Source organism: Gadus morhua, chromosome 12 (genome assembly GCF_902167405.1).
Source record: "Gadus morhua chromosome 12, gadMor3.0, whole genome shotgun sequence".
Taxonomy (NCBI): Eukaryota; Metazoa; Chordata; class Actinopteri; order Gadiformes; family Gadidae; genus Gadus; species Gadus morhua.
The window spans coordinates 7,612,176-7,625,530 of record NC_044059.1 but is presented as its reverse complement, the minus strand read 5'-3'; the positions used below and the strand labels follow the sequence as shown (position 1 = coordinate 7,625,530).

The following is a 13,355-nucleotide window of genomic DNA, read 5'->3' as shown; positions in this document are numbered from 1 at the left end:
GTTATTAATGGAGCAATGCCCTCCTCGGCCCCTCCCCACATACCTTGTATACTAGCAAGGGCTTTACGCCATCACAGGAGATGCTTCAATATAATCTCTTATTGAGTCGATTGCATCACATTCATATGGATGGAAAAAAAAATTAAAATATAGCTGAGGTACATGAAAAGAATGTGCAGCGAGTGAGCAATCATTTGACCTCGTTCATATAAGCCACGAATCACGTTTACGAGGCCTCCAATCAGGGAAAGCATAAGCGCAATGAGTACCTCTTCCATGGGCGGTACTTGACGTGCTAGACACGGACGCCCCCAATGTTAATCCCTGACAAGTGAGATCTGCGCCCGGCTCGTTGGCCCTCCACCTCCGATCACGTTCAAATGCGCTCAATTGTCGGCGGTGGAAAGTTGCGAAATATATCGGAGCCACTGCCTCCTCATCGCAGCCCATACAGAGGACGGCGTGGAGCGGTCTTTGAAGCGAGCCTCAGTGTTCACAGGCAGTTTATGCAGAGGAGTCTGCCAGGTGTGATGGGGTCTGTTTCCTGAGGGGGTGTTTTTTGGCGGCAGAGATGCACTTTAATGGAAAGCTAAATCAAAACATATATGTTGTCAACATCCGCCCTTTTCCTGAGGAACAGGGCAGGAGAAACGCGGGCTCCCCGGTATCGCAAGAGACAATCAAATATGTATTCTCGCATTCTGGTCAGGCCCTTTTTTAAAGGTCACACTTCCATCCCGTGGATCCAAATCTCAATGGAGAAAGCTTATCAAAGCAATTTTGCAGAGCCAGTCAGCCAGCCATTCCGTCAGCCAAGCAGACAGTCTGTGGAAAGGCTGTGTGTTAAAGGCTATTTCACACCCTGCCCACTAACCAATGGGTGAGTGGGTCGGAGCGGCGAGGCACAGTGTTCCCATGCGGACGCAGAAGCACCGCTAGGCTGAAACCCCTCAACGGGGGCCCTTGTTGTACAGTGAGATTTATCAGCGGAATTAAACGTTAAAGAGGAAGTGGAATGATAAGGAGGAGGCCTTAGGGGGGTCCAGATATCCACTTCCTCTCCAAACCTTTCCATTTTGGATAAGAGTGCACCCGAATATTTGACACGGTATTCGGCTAAACTGTAACGCGATTTTAAGTTATTCTGATAAAAACGCACAAGTATATTTGACACACTAGTCGGCTTAACTATAACGCGATTTTAACTCATTAGAATAAAAGCGCATGTTTAATTGACGCACCATTCTGCTAAACTTTAAGGCAATTTTAACTTATTACGATAAAAGCGCACATGCATAATTCACACACTATTCTCCTAAACATTAATGGAATTTTCATTTTGTATTTCCCAGAAAATGTCTTTCATGCATTCTTTTAAATCTTGTGTTCATGTTTTTTATTGATTATTTTAAATCCAGTTGTTAAATATCTTCTCTGCATTTTTTTTTATCCTGTTTTATGTTTGACATGTGTATGACATGTGCTAAATTAATAAGTGGAATTGACTTGACAATTCAAGCAAAAATGGGTCAGTGTGCTCTGAAGTGTTAAATTCACAGCACATACCCCGTCTATTTTTTCTTGTTCATTTTTATTTTTAATTACCAGTAAATACGGTGCAGCAGATAAGAGAAATTCTATATTTCTCTATGCTAAAATGGCATGGAAATTGGATCAAATGCACTGTTTGATGACTTTGCTGAGACAAATAATAGACTAGACTAGACTACTGTTTTGCATGTATTTACCTGTATTTCAATTATGGCACCCATTGCACCCCTGGAAGAAAGGATCCCCTACTCTGGGTTTCTTCTCAATAGTTCCTTGCTGATTTAAAGAGCACCTAATATGCTTTTTCGACTTTTTTGACCTATAAACGTTGTTATAATGATTTATAGTCATGTTTAACCATACTAAAGTGTCAAGTAATGACGTACATGCATTTAGACGTATTCCCTGCTGACCGTCTGGGGTGGCTGTGCAGAGCGCTAAACACTAGGGACGCCGATCGCCAATCACTAGTTTAAATTTCCGGGATGTATCTACATAGAACAGTGGCTATCTTTTTCTGTCTGGTGGTTGCTGTAATTTCTTTCCCCCACGTTTAACCATCACCGCTGGACAAAATATTATGCTGCTGTTGTTTGTATCAACTGTATTTTCCTCAATGATTAATGCCGAACACAGACTTCGGCACTGTTTCCTCTCAGCGGAGACACAATACTGCTGTGTCCGTCCTAATGAAGGAAACACATTGTCGTTGAATGCAGACAATATCAAGCCAAATTAGTCTCTCAATGAGCGCTTTATGACGGCCAAACTTTCAGTGGCTGCAAAATGTTTGTTACAGTTGCCAGCTCAGTATCTGGCATAGAGAGGGGGAAAATAATGAAAAGAAAAATATTTGGGGAAGGAATCGAAACTTGACAGTTGTCAGGGCAATTTATCTTCCTGTCAAACTTCACTGACTGCTGATGCACAACCAAATAACCCCCCCCCCCCCCCCCATCCCCCCCAAACAAACGCAACACTCTAACCCACCGAATGGCTGAATGCTGTGGGGTGCAGAGCAGGAAATAGAAGCTGACATGTAAGCATGTTTACTGTTTAAGAGCTATTTCACCTGGCTGGCCCCATGTCAATAAGCCAATAACGATCCAAGTGCACTTGGAGCAAAAGGTCTTATTGCGCCAGATTCTATTGAATCCTGTGTGGCATTGTGGTGATTATATATATATATATATATATATATATATGCATATATATCTAAAATAACTTTAGAGGGGTGGCTGGTGAAGGGCTGCAGGCATTTGATAAATGACTCTTAACTTTGGAGTTCCGACTGCTGCACTCTATATTCCTGTCGCCTCATGCAGCTCCCAGAGTTGCTTTATTTGCATGTACGTGTCGAAGTTTCACATGCTATGTTGTTAGCCTATTACCACCTTTTCAGCTGTACTGTGTCCTTTGGACCAATCCCCTGTACTGCGTTAACGGACTTGCAGATCCCCTGCCAAATGGCTTTTCCATTTGATGTGCTGGGAGACAGTCCCTGTGATTACATTTAATCCTGGGCCCCATTCTTTCCCTTTGACCGGCTCTACCATTTTTCTCCCTTGGCGCACTTCAAAGTGCGGACACTTCAAAGAAGAATGAGTGACTGGGCCATGCTCGGACGCCGAGGAAGCCTCCTTTTGATCATCCTCTGAAACGTCTCCCAACGCAATCAAGGGCGACTGTGCCCGTGAAGATGATATGACAACCATGAGATCCACGCAGTCATCCTCAGCTCCATCAGATAGCTACGGCATGCTCTAATCTATTAATATGAAAATGAAGGAGGACTGAATAAGTTGGTGGTGGTGGCTAGCGGTGGTACCACTGGGGATGGTAGGGGGAGAGAGGGCAGAGGGAAACGGCACCATTACCATCAATACTTTCCGGTACAAAAAATTATCTAGCAATCCATTTTTTTGGGGGGGGGGGGGGAGTTTACACTGCATTTCGTCAATCTGCGTTGAAAATGTAGGCATATTTTACAAGCCACCACATCACTGACTAATCGACCTCCGTCATCCCGAGTGTCTCACCCTTTTGAGAACGATGCATCCATCCACCCATCCATCCATAGTCCATCTGCCCATTCTGGTAGGATCCCTCCCATCCATCCATCAATCCTTCCCTCAATCCCATCTATCAATTCCCCCATCCATGCATACATCTGTCCCGCCGCCAGCCAACGCCCATCCATCCATCCATCCATCCATCCATCCATCCATCCATCCATCCATCATCTGTCCCCTTCTGCCATTCACCCCCCCCCCCCCCTGCGGTGCATCCATCCAGCGGCCCTCTGTCCCTCCGCACACAGTGTTACCAGGGAGGCGGTGACCTCACCTGATGGGGTTATGTGTCTCCAGGAAATGGAGGGCTCGGGTTTCCCACTGGCGGTGCAGATGAGCGACACGTTGCTGCCCTCGTTCACGGTTATATCAGCCGAGATGTCGTATATCTTGGGAGGAACTGTGGAGAGAAGGGATGGGGAGAAGAAAGAGAAATACACGAAAATAAGATTAACATTTCAAAATATTTGACCCCAGGGGTTTTCACAATGTCATCTCTTTGCAGTGTCATAATACCACTAACTCTTTTATGTTTTGTCCCCGCAGGGAGGAAAAAAAGGACATTTGAGGTGAAGATCGTCGCGGTATAAGACAAATCTGTGTTCTGGGTGTGTCCTGGCGGAAGAACGGTTCAGTAACCCCCTGCTGTCTATGGACATGTTTTATTTGGCAGGCCTGAATATTTAATCAATCTAAATGAACCCTTAGGAGGATAGTGTATTGTGAGGAGAGAGAAGAGAAAGTCCCTACCATTAAAGGATAGTTCATCATCAGTTTCTGGGAACTTAAATGTTCTCGGCGCTTTGATCTTTAACCCCCTCCCCGAATACATACTTAGCGAAACACGCAGAAATACATAAAAACACATTAAAGCAAAGCACAAAACACATCATTGCTGATGGACTGGTTGCGATCAACATATCACACAAACACACAGACGCACACACACACACACAGTTTAAAAAGGTACCCTTTTAATCTGCAAGATTGATATTTCCGGGAACCTTTCTTTAGTGGCTGCTGCCATTTAATATTTCCTGAGCTTCCTCCAATTTCAACCAAACGATACTAATCCCCTGGTCCCTTCTCTTGCTGTCTTCTCAATGCTGTCAGCAAAAAAAAAAAAAGAAAGAGGTTGAATCAACTGAGTTGAATAGAGAAATATGGACTCCTTTGTGATATGAATTCTCCATGTAATTTGCCCAGGTCTTATCTGCAGCTTTCTCTTAAGAAACTAAATATAAAGATCACCCGTAACTCGTCTTTTTACTCATCGCTTGATTGATTCTGTTCCCCTTTTCTTCCGTCATCAAATTAATTTTAATTGGTCGTCAAAAAAAAAGAAAACAAAACTAATTTTTTTTTGGAAAAAATCCCAGGACGATCATCCAGGGTGAAATCAAACCAAAGGCTGTGCGCCATTAAATACGAAACTGACCAGATCGTTACTCTTCGGCCCAGAAACGTCCTTAAATGCGCTCGGAGAAGGACGTATATCCCTCATGTGGTCCGTCATGTCTTGCCAGGTGATCCTGTGATCAGCAGCAGGACCAGGGTCTAAATGATGAAAAAGATTGGGACCTCTGGGTCTAAACGGAGCAAAGGGCCCGGGGCGCTGTTGAATCTGCTTTATTGCTTGTCAGACCGCTGTGTTTACTTGCAGCAGGAATCCACTGTTGACACACCGCCGTGGTGTCTGATAGCACAAAATGGAAAATTTCGGGGTTGTCTGCTGATGCTATCTCTCCCGGCAGGCAACCGAGAGGCATTTTTCAAAAGACTTTACTGAAGATCTCTCAGAAATGTTTTCTCGGCCGAGCTCCAGGAAGTCCCTTCCTGTTTCTATTTAGGAGCGCTCGCTTGAGTGTATAAAACACTGACTGCCGCTGGAAAGAGAAGCAGAGGTCTCGCCGGGGATTCAAACGCAGAAAGGATGGGCTGAACCCGCTGACGTCTCCATATTAAGACACGTCAGGCAGCCTGACTGGAGCGGAGAAACTGTCAGAAGCTGACTGCACAGTGGTATGTGTACCATAAGTATGGAAACCAAGTAGAGGCATCCTTTTCTTTGGTCCAAGCCTTGTACGCTAATGTTTCAGAAATGTGTGCCAGAATCCAGTCGTGAATTTAGATGCTGTTAGTGTACTGAACAAAGTGTGTGACACACACACACGCATGATCGCACGCACGCACGCACGTTTGGTTGTGCCTGCCAAGATTGCAGAAGATTAATTGAATGCAAATTCAACTCAGGCTTGCACCTACAAAAGTTGTTGTATTTATGGTTAACAGGCATGGGGAAGCATGGCTTTGGTTATTCTGATTGCCTTACGCGCAGACTGTATTGACTTTAATCAACCCAAGAAGGGGAAAACCTCCCTATACATCTGATTATACAATCTGATTTTCTGAGTGTGCACGATCTGCGATGTCACAAGTCAATCTAGCCGATCACAGCCCAATCTGAAATGTATGTAAATCAGGGGGCTGGGGGGGTGAAGAGTCTGAGAGGATGGCAGCCAGTTGAACCGTCAGTAGATCTGGGTATTATATTGTTGCTAGGCAACGGTTTGTGAGGCACAGCAAACGTTTCTGAGGTTAGAGGAGACCATAGTTGAGACCACACTTTAGAAAACATAGTTACTGAGGCGAGATGAGACAAGCTAGGTTAGGTTTGATGGCCACGTTATATGAGGTCTGATGGCAACAAGCAATTGAAATCCATTTGGAACTCCATCACTGCGGGATATGAGAGTCAAGTTGTTAAGTGGCTCGCGATAAGCTGTGGAGCTATCAAGTAGTCAGCCAAGAGCGCGATTTTACCAATTGTCAAAGAACAAACTATCTGTCTTTTTGAGTTTCAAGCGTTTTCTGTCCTCGCTGTTTTATTCATTCATCTATTTATCGTCGTTACTATAAATCTATAGGAGGATGTACGGCTGAGCTTGTACACACAGCCAACTTCCACTCTATTTACTGTGTCTTCCAAATAATTAAGCCCATGCTCCTGTTCAAAGCGACTCAGATACATGTTATCAGAGAGCATGCCTAGAGTTGGGTAACTACTCCTATAGTCTACTCCAAAATGGTTCCAACCCAGAGCCCTTTATAGCGGTGAGTCAAACCCCCTAACCACTAGACTACACCATATCTCCTCACATGATGTAGCTGCTCTCTGGGAGACGCTAACAGAGGCCTTTAACACCTCGACTCCGAGACAGTGAGTCAGCAGCAGTTGGGTGGTTGCAGTGCTGTGGCTCCCTCGTCGATTACATAACATTAGCACCTCTTCCTCACCCTTCTCCCCTCCTCACCCTTCTCCTTCCCCCCCCCCCCCCCCCCCCGGCTCTCGTGGTTGCGCCCTCCCCTTTCTCCCCCATCGCTCCCTCTCCGACATGCTAATTCGTCAGTGGCGCTGATATGATTGTCATGTTTGCCCAGCCATCTTATTTTCCCCTCCATCGCCCAGAGGGAGGGGGGTGCTTCTGAAAAGGAAGTGCCACAGCTAAACTGTAGGCCAAGCCCCCCCCCCCCCCCCCCTCCCCCCTCCCACACACACATCACCAGTACCCCCAGGTAGAGAAGAAACCTACGGGGGAGGGGAAGAAGGCTACGAATGACGTCTCCTTGAATATGCTAATTGCTTAAGGCCGTTTAAACACAACAGGCGTTGTCGTTTTTTTTTCTTTCGCTTCATCCGCCGGAAGTTGGAAAGCGTGGCGGACGCGCCGCTGACCTTTTAGTGAATTCAGACGGTCGTCTTCTTCTCCTGTGACCGCTGTGTAAGCAGCGGGGGGCCGCCGCCACATCGCAGGACCCCCATTACCGGCAACGCCCACCGCCAGCGTGCTTTCCAATTACAGCCCAGAGCGACCCAGCGGAACCCCCGCGGTGAGGGAGAGCACAGGGGAGGGCGAGGCAGCTCAGGATAGAGAGAGAGAGAGAGAGAGAGAGAGAGAGAGAGAGAGAGAGAGAGAGAGAGAGAGAGAGAGAGAGAGAGAGAGAGAGAGAGAGATGAAGAGAGAGAGAGATGAAGAGAGAGAGAGAGAGAGAGAGATGAAGAGAGAGAGAGAGAGAGAGAGAGAGAGAGAGAGAGAGAGAGAGACATGAAGAGAGAGAGAGAGAGAGAGAGAGAGAGAGAGAGAGAGAGAGAGAGAGAGAGAGAGAGAGAGAGAGAGACAGAGAGATGAAAGAGAGAGAGAGAGAGAGAGAGAGATGAAGAGAGAGAGAGAGAGAGAGAGAGAGAGAGAGAGAGAGAGAGAGAGAGAGAGAGAGAGAGAGAGAGAGATGAAGAGAGAGAGATGAAGAGAGAGAGAGAGAGAGAGAGAGAGAGAGATGAAGAGAGAGAGAGAGAGAGAGAGAGAGAGAGAGACAGAGATGAAGAGACAGAGATGAAGAGAGAGAGATGAAGAGAGAGAGAGAGAGAGAGAGAGAGAGAGAGAGAGAGAGAGAGAGAGAGAGCGGTACAGAGGACAAAGAGAGAGTGTTATAGGAATAAAGAAAAAAGAGGGTGAAGGAGAGAGAGGAAATACACAGAGAGAGCGAGAGAGAGAGATGTAGAGAGAGAGCGGTAGGTACAGAGGACAAAAGAGAGAGCGGCATAGAAATATAGAAAAACGAGGGTGAAGAAGAGAGAGAATATAGAGAGAATGCTATAGGTGGCGAGACTGAGGGATAAATGAGTATACAGGGAGAGAAAGAGAAAAACCTTGATGCTACTCTGAGGTTGTGCTCACGATGAAAGCTAAAGACCTTTTAAAAGCCAGAAGACTGGTCTTAGGAAATGGAATTGGATTATAGAGCGGATTGAAGTTTTATATTCCATTTTATATGAAACTGAAAATTGTTTTTCAAAGATCTTCAGCTAGCTCCTTGCAAATCCCTAAATCTCTAAAAACTCTTAATCCTCCCTAAATTTCAGTTTGTTCCAAAAAAAACATTACCACAGGTACCATCATTGGGATCCTAAAGAAAATAGCTCATCAAGTTAATATACACCTTCGAAATGAGCCCGTTACCACATAAGCTACTCTCAAGGTTTTGCAATTCCCCAAACTTGCTGCAGGCTACGAAAAAGGGAAGTGACTTCCAATCCGTTAATGAGGTGTCAGACACGGGGTCTAAACATAAACACAGATTAAATTACTCAGAGGGATTACCACTGCTCACGCTGTCACCCGCCAGGAAGCACTTCATGCATAATACTTCACTTTGGGAGACAAAGTTTGTCCTTATTGTGTTAAAACACAGTTTTGTGATCCACTATGGACTTACTATGGATGATGGGACATGGTTATTACACAATGTGGGTGGCGTTTCAATTCCGCTATAAAATGACAAACTTCGCTCGAGAGTGTTGTGATTACTGGAAGCCGTTTTTTTTCGTTTACATACGAGAATGTTTGCTGTGCGGGCCAGATAGGTTCTTGAGGACACCAGGTAGAAATTTCTGGATATGCGCACAGGCTATAGAAAATAAGTGTAAAAAGAAACTGCTTGCAAAAAATATCTAAAAAGTTGCAAACAAAGTATTTTTTGGCACTTAAGGTGTGCCCTTACACAGTTCTGACACCTTAAAGCAAATATTACCAGGGCGGTAGGCTAGCATAACTCATAAACTAGCTGGTGGGGCTCCTTTGATTCATCATCCCCCTCCCCCCTACTGCTTTAGCTCCTAAAACCATTTCACTGATCAATGGTAATCATTTTTAAAGAAGACCTCAAGGTTAAAAAATAAATAAATACTGTACACAAACTCACAGAGGCACACAAGTAATAAAACCAATAAAAACGCTTGAGAAACTGGGCGGTTTTTTCCGTCTTTATTTTCTCCATTCTCTTTCCATTCTCGGTTTTATCTACGCCCGGCAGCAGCAGAAGAAGAAGAGGACGAGGAAGAAGCAGAAGTATAAGGAGAGGGAGAAGGAGAAGGAAAAGAGGGTGAGGAAGAGGAAGAAGGTTGTTGAGACCAACTCATGAAGCCTTCTTAATCATAAATGCTTGCGGCTGTAGTCTGCATCTCTTTGTGTCTTTGGAGAACCCCTTAAGGCCAGGTGGGAGACTGGAGAGAAACCACAGTGTGTGTGGATGAACGTGCACGCGGCGAGGAAATACAAAACAAAATAAAAAATGCATTCTGCTGCATATTAGCCAATGAGCATTGTAGCATAATAGTGTCATTAAGGGGGGGGGATGATAAATTCAGCAATTTACTCGTATTAACATACCACAGGAAAATAAGACTGAGGCGGAGGGCTTATTATATTCTTCGTACAGAAAACAAAAAACATAAAAACAAAACCGGGCGAGCTGCAATAGCAGGGATTCCGAGGTATGGCAGAAGCAACGTGTCGGGCTATTCCATCCTACTGCCTTCGTGGTCTTCCTTAGTAACACTGTGGTATGCATCTCTGTTTGTTTAGGTGTGACCTAGTTGTTTCTCTCACTGCTGGGCCTGGATGTGGCGTTGCCCCTCAGGGGAGACACAGGGGCTGCACCTGGCATAGGGCTCCAGCACACACTGGATCTATAGAGCGGGTTGGCGGCACCATCACCCCTGCAGGGGATATTATCATCGCCTCTGTTTTAATTTGATGGCCCTGCGTTGACTGGTTTTATAGCCCGCTTTTCTTTTTGCTTTTCATACCATATTGCGTGGTTGTTGGGGTGCAATGGGTTTGGAATGAAAAAAGTTGAATAATACTGTGGTCTTTATGGGGGATTTCCTAGACTGTATAATGATGTTGAAGAGAGATGTGTCAACACCTGTCTCTGAAAATCCACACCTGTCTCTGTGTTGGTTGCACCCTAGTTCTGTTTGGGGTCAACTGCTTTGGAATGATCCATTGGTTTTAAGATAGTGGGAAAGGGGGTTTGTGTTGTATATGGGAGATCTACTTTGGCTTGTTGGTTGTATATATTTATATTGACAAATGTTCAAGAATGTCGATGACGTGACACAGCTTACCAAAAATACAGGCGGAATCAGTTGGAAGAAACCTTTGTTTGAAGGTTGGAGGAATCCTGCCGCCAGCTAAAACTATACAAAAGCTGCAACTGAAGCGTTCGTTGATGGAGTATTTCCTTTATTTTTCAAGAGATTCGCTGCGACCCAGCTGCGGCGAACGTAGCCGGCCTCCAAAATGTCAGCGCTGAGACGCGGCGGAGTGGTTGTCAGGGAGGTTAACGACGCAGAGCGCCTGATTACGGAGAGGTTATACCCAATTTCATGCACTTCTGAGGAATTCACAAATTAAGGGAAATCAATTGATGAAGATGAACTTTTCCAAATACCTCGCGTGATACAATTAATCTTGAATGTGAGCGGCTGCACCGGCCATGTAATGCACAGATAAGCCATCGCGCGCTTATTGAAAAACCCTTAATTTATTCACGCTAATCAGCGTCTCTCTGGCGTCTGCGTCTTTGCGTAGGATAAATACGTCCCCGCTGCAGAGGCCCGACGGTCCACCTTGATCATTGTTATTGCAATCACAGCGGCTATTTCAATTAGCTCCGTCACGGCAAAGTGTTTCAAATCGATAGCGCCGTGAAAGCAGTCTCATGTTGCACATATGAGACGCAAAAGGCCAGTGAGGACAGTGGGAAAAAAATATAATCATGCTCTTTTTTTTCCAACCACCGAAATACCAGCCGGTGACCCATTAGGCCGTTGCTATGGGTGATTCACTGTATATCTCCGCTGTGCGTGTGTGTGTGTGTGTGTGTGTCTGTGCGTGTGTGTGTGTCTATGTGCGTGTGTGTGTGTCTGTGTGTGTGTGTGATGATGTGATGTGGAGACACAAAGCTCTACCCTCCATCTGTCACCACGCCTTGATGCAGAACTAAGGTTAGAGTTCAGACTACAAAGTGTGGGTCGTGATTAATGGGCGGGGAGTCGTTGGCTGATGGCCGACACGGAGCGATACAATCACACTGTTCCTCCAAGCTCATCCCTCACACTCCACCGTACATACACTGGACTGTACCAGTACTCTTTACTGTTACATGCATTCAACTGTACTATACTGGTACATACACTGTATTATACTATACTACTCTACACTGGGGCATACACTCAACTACACTGTACTTTTACATACCCTCAACTGTACTATACTGTTAGGTACACTCAATAATACTATAATTGTACATACCCAACTATACTATCCTGTTACATACACTCAACAATACTGTTACATACTCAACTTTATCATACTATTCTACATTGATGCATGCACTGAACTATACTATGATGTTACATGCACTCAACAACTATACAACTACAACAAAATATGAGTATTATTACACTATACAACATGATACTTGACAGTAACGTACCCTCAACGATATACCACACCAGAACACTTAACACTATTCAATCTATGATATACGTTAATATTACACAGAGGGAACCAAACCTTCTGCCGCTGCTCTCGATAATAATTGATGCAAAATAATTACTACTCTATGGAGAAATGGGAACAGGATGGCACTGGACAGCTGGACTGAATACAAAATAAATCAATTCAATTCAGAAATGCCGAATCTCCTGACCCTCATTTACAAACTCCCTGAGAGGATGTCTTCAGGGGGGCATCACTGAGTGTGGTGAATTGGGTCATCAATTTGTGATGAAACTCTGATATGGCTGCTAAATTATTGATACGTATCTTTCATTGGGTCATTAAAGAAAAAAAAAAGTCTCATCCACTCCCATATTAATCGCTCAAGAGAAGGAAATAAAGACAGAATGTGAGAAAGAAAGACATAAATGAAGAGTGTGGATGAGTCTCGACAATGGAAGCACCAAGAGAACTCCCAAAGAAGGGGAAGTTCAAGTATGCAGCAGCTGGGATTAAGTGCGCACCGTTTGTGTGTGTTATACGCCTGTGTGTGTCATTTGTGTTATTTGTGCGTTGAGTTCATTTGAGTTGACCACAGTTGGGGATAGTTTTAGCTAAACAACTAACCGGGCAGGCACACTGAGATCTGTAACAACACCTGGTATCCACTGATTCTCAGTGAAAAACTACCCCTGAGGGCTGCGATGGGTAGACCCGGCCACAAACTATGTGTAATACCGCAATCAGGACCCAGGGGGGGCATCAGAAAGGGCAAAGGCATGAATATTCAAAACATTTCTCAAAATCTGCTGAATAAAAAAGAAAAGGGAGAGGCTGTTTTTTGTGCGATACAGATGTCAACGCTCGGAGATTGTGTATTAATGGCCCAACTCTGTGTTGAGGCTCCCTCCCAAACAATGACATATTCTAATTCTGTTCATCAGAGGATTAGGAAAAACAAAAACACACTACAAAAGCGTTGGTGCGTACTGCACAGAGCCTGTGATTCTGAGGGCACATATGATCTGATCTCATTGGATGGTACTAAATATATGACAATAACCATAACAAAAGAGAGCAGGGATAGATTGATGTAGATAGATGTGTCGGAAGATGGATGGACAGATGGTCCTTGTTCACACTGCAGGCCAAAGTGGCACAAATGTTCTGGTATGTTCCTTGCAATCTGATCTTTTAAGATTTTGATATGGGCCACTTTTGTATGTGGTGAAACATTCACAGGTTTGCCTTTCTGCAATGCCACCTCAGTCTGTCATATCCCCATGTACGCGACTTGAACGTCATTCTTTGACATTCGTCCCAATTTTGCGCTGGTGGGAAGCCCCTCTGGGAGCACAAGGAACACAGCTGATGATCTAAGTAGTCA

General features: G+C 44.9%; 1 protein-coding gene across 1 annotated transcript in view; it reads right to left on the bottom strand.

Moving 5' to 3' along the window:
* negr1 (neuronal growth regulator 1) overlaps positions 1 to 13,355 on the bottom strand; it is a 90,364-nt gene that overhangs the window by 23,294 nt on the left and 53,715 nt on the right. The window contains exon 3 of the mRNA XM_030372743.1: positions 3,898 to 4,023. Coding sequence (XP_030228603.1) covers positions 3,898 to 4,023 — 126 coding nt within the window. The remainder of the gene's footprint in view (positions 1 to 3,897; positions 4,024 to 13,355) is intronic.